Consider the following 12,335-nt stretch of genomic DNA (forward strand, 5'->3'; position numbering starts at 1 on the left):
ATTATTAAACAACAAACTTAACAAATTGCATCTAAACATGTAATTTTGTACTAGTATATATTATTAAATTGTTAGCAAAACGTAACTACTTAGAGGCATTTTTTAAATCAATTTAGTTATGAGCTAACTGAAAGAGTTTAATTTCTAAATTGAGTTTCTTTTAAAAGTTCTTTATATTCAAAACTAAGTAACTTATTTAATTACGACAATACTTTTCAAATTAAAACCAATTTCAATTGGATCTTGAAAATAATAACAAACTATTTAAAATTACGTCAAATTGTATCGATAATCAAGAATTATTACAATATTAATGTTCAGAAATGAAAATAATAAAAGAAAAGTACATTTTTAAACTCGAAATCTTATTAAAATGAACTTGATTACATTTATCAAATTTCTTCAAGCATTAATCAAATCAGTCCATGCAAATACAACTAACATAAACAATATTCGATCAATTGAGTCACTATGGTAATATACAAAATTGACGTCTAATAAACATATTTTTAGAAAATTTGAAAATACCTGTGATCTATGTTTGATTTAGTTGTTTAGATTTAGTTGCTTGTGCGAAAAGACGACTATATAATTATTATACAAAGTGAATGTTTATCTTTGAAAGTAATCAACTAAAAGTGTTAAAGTTATAAAAGTGCAATAATAATCTTTATTGCAACAATAACAAAAAAACAAAAAGCACAGGGCATGCTTAATTTGTAAGTATTTAACTAATTAATTTATTTTGTTCAATGTAGAGAATATTCAGTTATTAACTCTAAGTTGTGGACAAATGTTCAAAAGTAAGTAAGTAAATTATTTCTTTCTGTTCGATAAATTTACTTTGTATTTCTTAAGTAAATTTCCGATCTCTTAGTAATTTCAACTAAATGTTCGTTATGCAGTAAGTTTTTCCTCTAAGCAAAGCATCTTATACTTTTAGAACTAACTAGAGGAGACGATTCATCCTAATCAATTTAGTCTTTATCAGTTTCAAAATAATTATTGTTTTTTTAAATCAATCTAAAACACAAACATTCCAAATTAGTTTTTTTTTTTTATTAAATACGACTTTTTTTTGTAAAGCAGCGTTTCTCAGCCTAATTTTGAGTTAATTTTTTGATGGGTTACGAATAACAGATGCAACATCAACAATTTCATATTATAAACAATTGGGTCGCAGTATAATTACAGTAAATATGTTAGTATCACGAGGAAAAAAGGATAAGAAATGCTTTTGTAAATTATGACCAAGAATTCTTAATTGTTTTACTTTTGAACTGTTTTGATACACATCTACTTTCGTACTTTATTTGCTCAGTGTCTGCGTATTATTTTTATTTCAACGTTAATTTGTCATTGTTTCGCATGTCAAACACTATCTTGATTGTCTGCAATTAATTTATACAACTTTATTTTTTTCTTGTGAATTTCCATTCGCACACTGAAGAGTATTTTTTTCTAGAAATTTAATTGTGATGACATTAATTGCATGTTGCCAAAAGACCATTAACTATATCAGAAAGTCTTAGACCATGAAATATCGACTTATACCCAAGGAGTGTCCACATAACACGGTATTATGAATATATTTACTAATCTAATCAATATGAGTAATTTACTATGAAATGCGGCCATCCTCAATTCCATGATTTAGGCTTTCTTTATCTACCATATTTGACATTCCCATTTCATCTTCAAATGAAATAAAGACATATAGATCATATATAAATGTTTTATGATGATTTTTATTTAATGTTAGTTAAATGAAAAATACATACATTTATAAAAAATAATTAATATCTTTTCTGTTTTATCAACTTACAAAGGTTTTACATGATTCTACTATTCAACTTTTAATTTAAATAAAAATGTTAAAATAATCAATTTACATTTTCTTCCTTTTTTTAAATTCATTTATTATTATATATTTGACGTGAAAACGCAGCACTTGGGCCGTTTCTTCGTCTCATTAGAAGGCGATAAGCATTTTCGCATAGAATTCCTCCGAGTTCTGCAAGGGTGGAAATATTTCGTTCAAATTGCATTCCACGATTCGCGCACACAGGAATTTACCATTCGGATCAATTGGAAATGGAGAATTTTAATAATTTCACATTCGCATTCCTCAAAATCTCCCTTTATTATTATAAATAATAAATTAGAACAAAGATATTGACAACAAATTAATGAAAACGTTGCTTTTCTAATTGTTAATTTAAAAAAAAATGAATTAGAGTTTCCAAAAATAATAATCATCAATAAATACATTTGCAAATTAAAATTTTCCGCATTCAAATCTAATTAGTTGTATGTTTAAACTGAATTGAAAGTTAATTTCATTCATGAAAATGTAAATAAATTCCGATAAAATGAGGTTTGCTGATGAAAATTGCTGTAATGCAATAGGGTGGAGTATGGATATATATAAGGGTAAATTCGAGCGCCTCGAGCTTAGTTTTCAACGAGCCGTCTTCGTGGAAGGACGATGCGAACTTGGTCGAAATGAAAGAAATATTAATCCTTTTCCTGTTTGCTCCATGCATGACCCACTGCTTCCAAGGTAATTCTAACTTTCGACAAACAAACATTTTAAAGCTGAACTAATTTTGAATGGTTTTGTTCTCAGTTTCAGGATACGATGAGGTCTTTCGCATCGCTTTGGATCACAACAATTCCGTCACGTTAAACTGGGCTCTGGATTACACGAAGAAAATTGTATGGTTCGAGGTTCATTTACCAAATGACTTTAGTTGGTTCGCTCTGGGCTTCTCCGACAGAGGAGATCCGTATCCCGGAGATTATTGCGTCCTCTGGAAGGATTGGAAGGAAAAGTTTCATTTGGAAGTAATTAACAAATTTATTGATAAATTTTAATTATTTTACTAAATATTACTAATTTTAGGACACTTGGGCCGAGGCGGATGGGGTGTTGAGGTTGGACGCGCATCAGGATTGCAAGAATTTCCACATCAAGGAAGACGAGCACGAAGTGATCAAGTTGCTTTTCTCACGAGATTTCGACACTTGCGATGAGCAAGATTATATTATTCAGGTTTAGTCTTAAAACTGTTGCTTGGAGTTGGTGTGCATTTTAATATGTTTCCAGGATGGCACCGTTCATCTCATTTGGTCTAAAGGCATGGAAAATTTGCACCATGTGAAGGGATTCAACATAAGCAGCACTGATTCCGGTATGACGAGGACACAGCTGCTTAAGAACACCGCTATACCGAAGAAACAATTCTCGAAGGACGTCAAGAAACTTCCCATTCTTGCAGATAAAGTCAACGTTCCTGATGACGAGACAACTTACTGGTGTCACGTACATAAACTTCCGGATGAATTCAAACAGAAACATCATATTCTCCAGGTAGATTTATTACTATTTCTAATATATTTATGAAGCTAGAAATGTCTTTTAGTATGAGCCTTCCATCGAGGAAACTAGTCAGGGTTTGGTACACCACATGGAAGTGTTCCACTGCGTAGCGCCTCCAGATCAGGAATTTCCTCAATATAAGGGTTCGTGTTTTGCTGCGGATAGACCAGAAAGCACGCAACTCTGCAAAAGGGTTCTCGCTGCATGGGCAATGGGCGCGAAAGCTTTCACATACCCCGATGTAAGAATTTAAAATATTCAATTTCAACAATAACAAAAAACTATAAATAAATATTATTTTTAAGGAAGCTGCTTTGCCGATTGGAGGTCCTACTTTCAACAGGTACATCATGCTCGAAGTTCATTACAACAATCCTCAAAGGCATAACGGTAACTGGATACTGAATATGCAATATTACATTTGTATTAAAACATATTTGTTGCCTTTCTTCAGGTATTGTGGATAGTTCAGGAATCATATTCAGTATAACTTCAAAGTTGAGACAGATGGATGCTGGCGTTATAGAACTTGGTCTTGAGTACACGGACAAAATGGCAATTCCTCCAAAGATGGACTCGTTCTCTTTAAGCGGATATTGCGTTAGCGAATGCACAGCAGTGGTAATTCCCAATATCTGAAGATCATATTATGTCATAAGATTTAAACTGCCAACATTTCATAGATTTTTATTAAGTAATTATACAGGTACTAATTATGTACATTTTCAGAGTCTTCCACCTGAAGGTATTACCATTTTCGGATCGCAGTTGCATACCCATCTGACAGGTATAAAGGTCGTGACTAGGCACATCAGAGATGGCATCGAGTTACCGGAGATCAACAGGGATGATCACTACAGCACTCATTTCCAGGAAATCAGAAGGCTGAAGAGGACTGTCAAAGTTCTACCGGTTAGCCGATTCCTTAATATATAAAAGAAAAAATGATTTTTTTATTTGATTTAATGGATGGAAAGTATCCTTGGTGATTTATTAAATGTTATCTAGGGTGATGCTCTTATAACAACATGCTATTACGGTACCAAAGAAAGGAGTAACATGACGTTGGGTGGTTTTTCCATAAGCGACGAGATGTGCGTCAACTACGTGCATTATTTTCCTGCGATCAGTCTGGAAGTCTGTAAGAGCGCCATCAGCGATCAAGCGTTGAAGACGTACTTTCAGTACATGAGAGAGTAAGGATAGAGCTTCATAATATACTTTAATTAACTTATAAATTTTCAGATGGGAAAATCAGGATACCGCAAAAACAGCCATCTCCGACAATTACCAGGCCATTGAGTGGAACAGGATGCGTGTGCAACTTCTTCGGGACGTTTACGGGGAGGCCCCGTTGAGCATGCAATGCAACATGTCCAGCGGAGACAGATTCCCCGGTTACTGGGAGAATACACCTCTGACACCTATATTGAGACCGTTGCCTCCGCCCGTACGCCAATGCTTACAGTAAAGTGTAGAAATATAATGAAATATAGTCAAAAGTAGTTAACAGAGCAAACGATTCTTTAATTTCAATCATCAACTGATCTCCCCGACCATTTCATTCTTTTGACCGTTCTTTGGCGGCGGATTTGTCGTTATTATGTTCACAACACTCTCGTATCCCTTATGCATCACATACTGAACATCCAATACTGTCCTTCTCTTCAGGGTCTCCTGAACTTCCTTTTGTTCGAAGGCCAAAGCTATGGCCTCGTCCTTGCACAACATCTCGATCTCTTTTCGTGGAAACTTCATCACTGCATTCTCACACCCGTTCACCTAAATATAAAAAAAATTAACAAATATTACAAAATTCCAGCCATTTAAAATTCAGTTATAACTTAATTAAAAATAACATTTTCATTGATTTACTAATGATTCAAATACCTGAAAGACTAGATCCAAATTATATTCGTAATCAATGTCGGGCCAGGTTTGCTTAAGGATATTGGCGTTCCAATCGATTTCGTTGGATTGATTAAGTCTGTTGGGCGCAGAAAGGAATCCCGACCAAAGTTCGGAAGCGAAATGCGGAGCGATCGGTGCCAGTAATATGATTTGGCAGGCCAGCGCCCTTTCGAACTGGTGTCCTCGGGCGAATACTGAAGGCGGCGCTCTCTAACGGAATGAACCAATCAAATTAGGGTAATCGAGAGATCGGAACCATTTTCTATCATTACCCTGAGGCTATTGGTTAGTCCCTGCATCTTGGAAATGGCGACACTGATCTGCTGCGAGTCGCAATAATTGAACGTAGCTCCCTTTACATAGTAATTCCTGGAGTCAAACATGTAGTCCTCCTGCGCTCGAAATTCGTCTTGGGACGAGATTTCGGGCATTGCCGTACGGTGCTTGATGAAATCTCCCACCGTCAACCATAACCGCCGTTGCCAGCCCAAAATACCCGGAAATGCTAGAAACCAGAATGAATACAATTAAAATTCTAATTACAAATTATATTAGATGATATACTTACTGTTACTGTTCCAATTTCTATGAGACGTTGGAGCAACATCTGCGAGTATAAGCAACCTCGTAGTATCCACTCCATATTCCTTAAACATATCCGAAGGATCGACTCCGTTATGTTTGCTTTTACTCATCTTCTCCCACTGCATCGTAACAGGTTCACCCGTTTCCTTTTTCTCTGCTTTATTTTTCTTAACATCTAAAATCGCATAATTCATAAATAACACATTCACCTTTAGCAATTAACAAATGATCTTACTAATAATATTAACCATGGATTCGTGCAAATATTGCCCGGTTCCTTTAACTCTGAAACTCCGTCCCATCACCATGCCCTGGACCAATAACCGCTTGAATGGTTCCCTCTCCGGCAGTAAACCCAACGAATGCAGAAAATGACTTATAAACCGAGCGTAATACAAGTGCAAAACCGCTGAAAGAAATTTGAAACTGTAGATAATACTAAATTATCTAGTCATTTTTACAAACCATGTTCTTTGCCGCCGATATACAAGTCAACAGGAAACATGGTCTTAGCCCTTTCAACATCGAACATATCCTTCTCGTAATTCGGATTCAAATATCTCAGAAAATACCATGTGCTGTCCACGAACGTATCCATTGTATCACTTTCGCGTTTCGCTGCGCCTCCGCATTTCGGACACTCCGTCTTCAACCATTCTTCGTTTTGGGCTAGCAAAGATCCAGTTTTAGTCGTACTCGTCGATACTGGTAACTTTACTGGTAACTGTTCTCTAGGTACTGGCTGAGGTCCGCACTTATCGCAATGGATGATGGGAATGGGCGTGCCCCAATACCTCTGACGAGATATCAACCAATCGCGAAGCTTCGCGCTGCTAACAAAACCTTTACTCTTAGCCTTATCAATGTCTGGTTCTCCATTTCGTTCGTAGCTTAAATTGAAATTATCCGCAAACTGTTTATCTGCTGAATTCACCATCGGAATACCTAAGTAAGTGTCACAAGATTCTTGATACTCCAAAGAGTCCGTAGCCAAGATTGGAATCTCTTTCCCGTTCAACGGATTAACGGCTTTTAAATCCAACAATCTCGTGCTTGCGTCCAAATCGCTTCCTGCGCTCGCTCCAAATTGCGAAGCCTTTCTCACAGCTATAAAAGCCGCATGTTCCATGTATTCCGGCTTGTCGCTCCACATGCTCAAAAAATCATCTTTCCTCCCCACCAGTGAGAAATCAAGGGAAATCCCATTGCACTCTCCAATCCAGTGCTTCTGTAGTTTAGTGATATCCCTCCAATCTTTCAAACTGGGATCATCCAATCCATCCAATAAGCTTTTAGCGAACTTCCGCGTTTTCACGAACCACTGCCTCAATGATTTCTTCTCCACCTTAGCACCAGACCTCCAAGATTTTCCATTCTCATCCACCTGTTCATCAGCCAGTACAGTCTGATCTATTGGATCCCAATTCACTTCTGCCTATTAAAACGCATTCAAAATAACAATTCAAAAATCACTATGACAACAGATAATACCTGTTTCTGATAGACCAATCCTGCATCATACAGTTTCAAAAACAACTCTTGAGTCCACTTATAGTATTTTGGATCACAGGTGGCCAACTCTCTGTCCCACTCAAAACTCGTCCCCAATTGCTTCAACTGTTCCTTCATATATTTGATATTCTCATAAGTCCAATCACTTGCCGCAACATTTCTTTCAACAGCTGCATTCTCAGCCGGCAATCCAAATGCATCCCAACCAATTGGATGTATCACCTGATTGATAAATATACATTAATAATTGATTCATTTGGCTCGAAACAAATAACAAGAACTAACATTTTTACCATTCATTTTCTGGAATCGAGCAACTGAATCGCTGATTGTGTACACCCTGACATGGCCCATGTGCAGATGGCCAGAGGGGTACGGGAACATTGACAGCACATAATACTTTTCCTTATTGCTCTTTTCATTGTACTTTTCCACTGGCAACTTATTCCGCCAATGATTTTCTATTTTATGCTTAATTTCAGGTGTTAAATCTTCATTCTAACATAAATAAAAAGCAAATTTTGCAATATTCATTATACTAAACGATTGTTACGAAACGTACCCAAATATTCAAACCTGATATTGACCTGTAAATCAACGATTTCTTAAGTTTAAAATAGTTAAAGGGTAGAGGTTTTAAATAAAACATTTTTCTAGGTTAAATCATTAAAAGTTCATTGAAAATATTCCTGCTACAGCAGGATTTGTGCATTTGTGATGATAGATGACGCTCATATCGACAATACAATTTTGAACATTTTTTGAATTTAAAGAAACTTCATTCTCTTTCTTCACATTGATTAAATTCTTAAAAAGGTTAATTAATTGAACTCATTATTTAATGAACTGTAGTACTTAACCCAAGCAACAGCTAACCTTCTTGAGAATGATGAATCATGCAAATTTAATTCAATTTACAATTTTTTATTAGAAGAAAAGTACTAAATTAGTTAATTTTAACAAATTTGTTATTGCTACCATAGATTATTTATCATAATATTATTTACATATTGAAAATTTCCAATAGGATTTACTTAAAAAGTGAACAAAAACAAAGAAATTGTAAGTGTATCAATCTAATTTCTACAAGTAGGCAGAAAATTATGTAACATTCTGGAAAAATACTTCTTAATGTATAATACTATTATATAATATTGAAGCTTTGGATATCTATAATCATTATTGTATTATTTAAAATCAATAGTGAATGAAATCATAGTAGAAAAGTGTAGAAACTATACAGATACTCGATAAAAAACAGTTGAATTTGTAAATCTGTACAGGATAAATTGAGATAAGTAACAAAATATGTATGCGGCATTGAATATTAAAAAAAAAAACAAGTAACGCACGTATTGATAATTGTCTTCTGCAAGTCATAGTAATTTTTGAAAATTCAAATTTTTACACTAAAGAAATATCGAATTTCCTCTTTATTAGTGCATGTTTCGAGTGCAAGAAAATAATAAATGTCTAGATTTAGTATTTGCAAATACTTTGCGATTCTTTTGGTTCGTTTAATTGCAGTTCTTAAGTAATTATCTGCGTTTAAAAATGTTGTTTCCCGCCGTAGTTTTAAACATTGTTTTAATACATGAATCGACCACGAAAGTCGCCGCCGTTGCGCTCAACACAACTCACTTTCTTCAAGAAACATTGTCAGATGAAAACAAGTGCAGTCGTTTTTCTCTGTTTGTCCGTCACTGATCGTTTTGTTTATCCGTTCGTAGATAGAAAGTATTCTATGTGCGTTTGCTCGAATTAGGTAGACGAGGCTGAGACCTAGGTAGTGTGTAGCTATATTAGTCTTATATTTTATTAGCATGAAGTATCTAAGCAGGTAAAAACTAATAAGCAGAATGTGTATGAATTTTTTTGCGCCAAAACGTAGATATATATATATTTTATATATTCACTAGCAAACAAAAAAATAACGTGATCAGAGCTTTAGTCACACACAAGCAGTTAATTAAATTAGCCTTTTGCATGTACCCTAATAATCCTATAAGACTTCTCTGACATCAGTTGGCTATGAAATGTTGAGAGTGTGTCGATGTTGCAGGAAAATTCCCAGCAAGACTTTGCTGGTCTACATCCTGTTCCTTCTGTCAATATATACTTACAATGAGGTGTACCAGTATCATTCGAAGAAGTGGAACCAGCTGGACTGCAAGCAGAAATGCAACAGGATTTTGCTTGTTGCTGACCCGCAACTCATTGGACTTAAGAATGAGGTGTTGCACTTCTTGACACCCCTTACTATTTGGGATAGTGATAGGTGATTGAAACTACAACATTATGATAAAAAAAATTCAAACTCTTTTTTTTAATAATATTATTATAAACACAGTATTTCACTAAGATTACAATTTTCATAAATTTCAGGTACCTAAGAAAAACCTATGAAGATGTCTACAAATTCACCGAGCCGGACATAGTGATCTTCTTGGGAGACCTATTTGACGAGGGCTCTACAGCAACCAACTCAGAGTACAAATCTTACGCTGATAGATTCTTTAATGTGTTCAATATACCGTCCAATTTCGCTAAAGTATATGCGTAAATTCCCTCTGTTTCTGAGATTCATATTTAAAAGAAAAATATGATTTTCAGACTATTTACATTCCTGGTGATAATGATATTGGTGGCGAGGGCTACGAGATAGTCAAAGGAGATAGTCTCATGAACTTCGAGGATGTATTTTTCCAGCAGGATGTACTCGATGTAGGGACGAACACGTTTTACAAGATAAACAGATTGACTAAGACATGGCCTAAGATGCAGGAGGATAAGGAATTTTATAAGGTTGATAAAATTCGTATAGGTTTGAGCCATGTACCGTTGATCTTTCAGCCGGGAGGTTTCGTGGAAAAGGTACGAATATCGGCGCATCTTCGACCTGCATTTTAATGCAATTCAATTTTCAGGTAATCCGTAATCTTGAACCGCATGTGATCTTTGCGGCGCACGAACATAAATCTATGATCGTAACGATGGATGGAATTCTGCAAACGGTCAGAAAACTTATACCAGTTTCTGAAGAGGACAACGACGTGTACACCTTCACTTTGGGTATGACCGATATGTACGAGTTCGTCGTACCTACTTGCTCTTACCGCATGGGAACCAAACGTATTGGATATGGATTTGCGACTATCGGTAAATAAATTTAAATTAGAGAAATAATTTGATAAAGAAAACGTAAATATTTTGAAACTAAACATTTGATTTAAACATTTTTTTTAAACAAAATTATTTATTATTATCGTAATTATTAATCTTAATAGTAAATGAATCAAATCAATTTAGAGAAATTAAGAATTATGTGAATGCCTATATGCTATTTAGAAATGTGTTGAAATCATTTGTAATTATCAGATATTAACGTTTCATAAATCACTTTTGCTTGATTAGAAAGTAAAGTATCTCGATTTTCAACGTTAATCATTTAAATACTAAATGGGTCCATTATATAGCGTTTCTTTGACACATGTTAATGAAACAATTATCATCTAATTTTATAATTATTGATTTGATATATGAATCAAATATGTAACATTATGATGGTATGCGTAAAATTGATGTACAGTGGAACCTTGCTTAACGAGTTTAATCCGTTCCAGCAATACGCAGGCGCGCAATCCGGGAATTCTCTTCTCATCGTCACTCGTTATGAGAAACGTCGCTCGTTAAGCGAGTCATTTTTCTTACAATTAATTTTGCTCGTTAGGAGAGGTTCCACTGTATTTATAATTAATTAAATCGTGCTCGTTGCACAACGCGACGAACATTACGTAAGCGTCGAATACAGAAGATTAAGATCAATTTGCGAGCGAGAGAGCCAAATTGGAATTGATTGAGAGTGCGTTTCAGAAAATGGAGAAATCAACTACACCGTCCTCTGGTCCCCATCCAGACTAGATCAGCTCAAGAATTACGCCTGGATCGGAGGGCTTTCGTTGATATATTTCTTGTACAGATGCATCGTCAGCGCTTGCAAATACTGCTGCAAGAAAACCAAAAGCTCCACCTCGTCTACGCCCTCCTACATAAAAATCGAGAACCGAGAGAATTGACGTTCCTTTTTTTAATATTATTATTTCCTTTTTATTTTGTCCAGAGATAATTGACGTTTATTTTTTTTATTATTATTATTTTGTCTTCGTTCCATAGCAAAACTCTTTTTAAATAATGGAACGAAATTTTTAGGAGACAAAAAGGGACGTTCGCCGGAGAATGAACGCCCACCTCATGTTGCTACATAAACATGAAGTCTCCACATCAATCCTATTTGTTTTATATAATAATATTGTGTGCGTTTTAAAATATTTACAATTTCTGGATACTATTGCTATGCGATGCGGACTAATTGACTAATGGATCTGAAGATATGAATGTTTACATTTCATATTGGCTTTTTATTAATGAAAGCTTTCGTGTTTTTCGTGTGTGTTTGTGCTTTTAAAAAAAAAGTGATTTTTCGTGTTACCAGATCTGAGATGATTTAGCGTCTTGCATAAGTATTATTTTAATTTTGTCGTGTGTTTATTGTCTTTCATCGATGTTTTTTGTGCTTTGTCGTGTGTTTTGTCTAATCCAGTGGTTTCCAAACTGTTCGTCACTACACCCCCACCCGTTTTAAAAAAAAATAACCTTGGCGCCTCCCCTTGTTTGAAAAATGTTTCAAATTTAAGCGTGGAGTGACTTCCAAATTTTTTATTCAATTTATATCAGACTTTCAATATTTTTCCAAATTTGAACGGGAGGGTGAATTCCAAAATATTTCATAAGTGCCATTATGAATTATATTTCCAGTATTTCGTTCGCGCCTCCCAGTTTCGAAACCGCTGGTCTAATCGATGTATTTTATCATGTTTATCTAATTAATGTGTTTTTCGTGTGTGTTTTTTTGAATTATTGTAATCAATGTGTTTTGTTTTGTTTG

The 12,335-nt window shown here is 34.9% G+C and overlaps 3 protein-coding genes across 4 annotated transcripts; 2 read left to right on the plus strand and 1 right to left on the minus strand.

The window, feature by feature from the left end:
* The first annotated feature begins 2,436 nt into the window (after positions 1 to 2,436).
* On the plus strand, positions 2,437 to 4,930 carry LOC108563606 (tyramine beta-hydroxylase). The gene is made up of 10 exons (XM_017922337.1): positions 2,437 to 2,563; positions 2,630 to 2,847; positions 2,906 to 3,055; positions 3,110 to 3,373; positions 3,426 to 3,623; positions 3,688 to 3,772; positions 3,837 to 4,003; positions 4,112 to 4,294; positions 4,391 to 4,578; positions 4,628 to 4,930. Exons 1-10 carry the CDS (start codon positions 2,506 to 2,508, stop codon positions 4,851 to 4,853), a joined length of 1,737 nt encoding a protein of 578 aa, XP_017777826.1. The 5' UTR covers positions 2,437 to 2,505; the 3' UTR covers positions 4,854 to 4,930.
* On the minus strand, positions 4,888 to 8,048 carry LOC108563605 (probable leucine--tRNA ligase, mitochondrial). Its single transcript, XM_017922335.1, has 9 exons — positions 7,953 to 8,048; positions 7,676 to 7,888; positions 7,370 to 7,612; positions 6,344 to 7,313; positions 6,114 to 6,287; positions 5,862 to 6,053; positions 5,566 to 5,798; positions 5,273 to 5,503; positions 4,888 to 5,164 (listed from the first exon to the last, which is right to left on the minus strand). The coding sequence occupies exons 1-9, from the start codon at positions 8,037 to 8,039 to the stop codon at positions 4,922 to 4,924; spliced, it is 2,586 nt and encodes an 861-aa protein (XP_017777824.1). The 5' UTR covers positions 8,040 to 8,048; the 3' UTR covers positions 4,888 to 4,921.
* Positions 8,049 to 9,038: 990 nt separating this feature from the next.
* On the plus strand, positions 9,039 to 12,028 carry LOC108563600 (uncharacterized protein C630.12). Of its 2 annotated transcripts, none has more exons than XM_017922328.1 (6): positions 9,039 to 9,230; positions 9,453 to 9,668; positions 9,776 to 9,941; positions 10,004 to 10,264; positions 10,318 to 10,549; positions 11,264 to 12,028. In XM_017922328.1, the coding sequence occupies exons 1-6, from the start codon at positions 9,214 to 9,216 to the stop codon at positions 11,464 to 11,466; spliced, it is 1,095 nt and encodes a 364-aa protein (XP_017777817.1). In that variant the 5' UTR covers positions 9,039 to 9,213; the 3' UTR covers positions 11,467 to 12,028. The 2 variants fall into 2 exon arrangements, with proteins under 2 accessions (XP_017777817.1, XP_017777815.1); XM_017922326.1 differs by having other exon boundaries at positions 9,039 to 9,112.
* The last annotated feature ends 307 nt before the right edge of the window (positions 12,029 to 12,335 follow it).

This window comes from Nicrophorus vespilloides, unplaced genomic scaffold (assembly GCF_001412225.1).
Source record: "Nicrophorus vespilloides isolate i.1.1-1 unplaced genomic scaffold, Nicve_v1.0, whole genome shotgun sequence".
Classification (NCBI taxonomy): Eukaryota; Metazoa; Arthropoda; class Insecta; order Coleoptera; family Silphidae; genus Nicrophorus; species Nicrophorus vespilloides.

What these genes read in the sequence shown, in the direction of transcription:
- LOC108563606 (XM_017922337.1), top strand. Translation starts at nt 2,506, where the DNA reads ATGAAAGAAATATTAATCCTTTTCCTGTTTGCTCCATGCATGACCCAC. An exon ending in CAATCCTCAAAGGCATAACG is followed by an intron (nt 3,773 to 3,836) that starts GTAACTGGATAC and finishes GCCTTTCTTCAG; the next exon opens with GTATTGTGGATAGTTCAGGA. An exon ending in GGACTGTCAAAGTTCTACCG is followed by an intron (nt 4,295 to 4,390) that starts GTTAGCCGATTC and finishes AATGTTATCTAG; the next exon opens with GGTGATGCTCTTATAACAAC.
- LOC108563605 (XM_017922335.1), bottom strand. Translation starts at nt 8,039, where the DNA reads ATGTTTTATTTAAAACCTCTACCCTTTAACTATTTTAAACTTAAGAAA. An exon ending in TAGAAATTGGAACAGTAACA is followed by an intron (nt 5,799 to 5,861) that starts GTAAGTATATCA and finishes TCTGGTTTCTAG; the next exon opens with CATTTCCGGGTATTTTGGGC. An exon ending in ATTTGGATCTAGTCTTTCAG is followed by an intron (nt 5,165 to 5,272) that starts GTATTTGAATCA and finishes TTTTATATTTAG; the next exon opens with GTGAACGGGTGTGAGAATGC.
- LOC108563600 (XM_017922326.1), top strand. Translation starts at nt 9,054, where the DNA reads ATGAAAACAAGTGCAGTCGTTTTTCTCTGTTTGTCCGTCACTGATCGT. An exon ending in ACTGATCGTTTTGTTTATCC is followed by an intron (nt 9,113 to 9,452) that starts GTTCGTAGATAG and finishes TCGATGTTGCAG; the next exon opens with GAAAATTCCCAGCAAGACTT. An exon ending in CGGGAGGTTTCGTGGAAAAG is followed by an intron (nt 10,265 to 10,317) that starts GTACGAATATCG and finishes TTCAATTTTCAG; the next exon opens with GTAATCCGTAATCTTGAACC.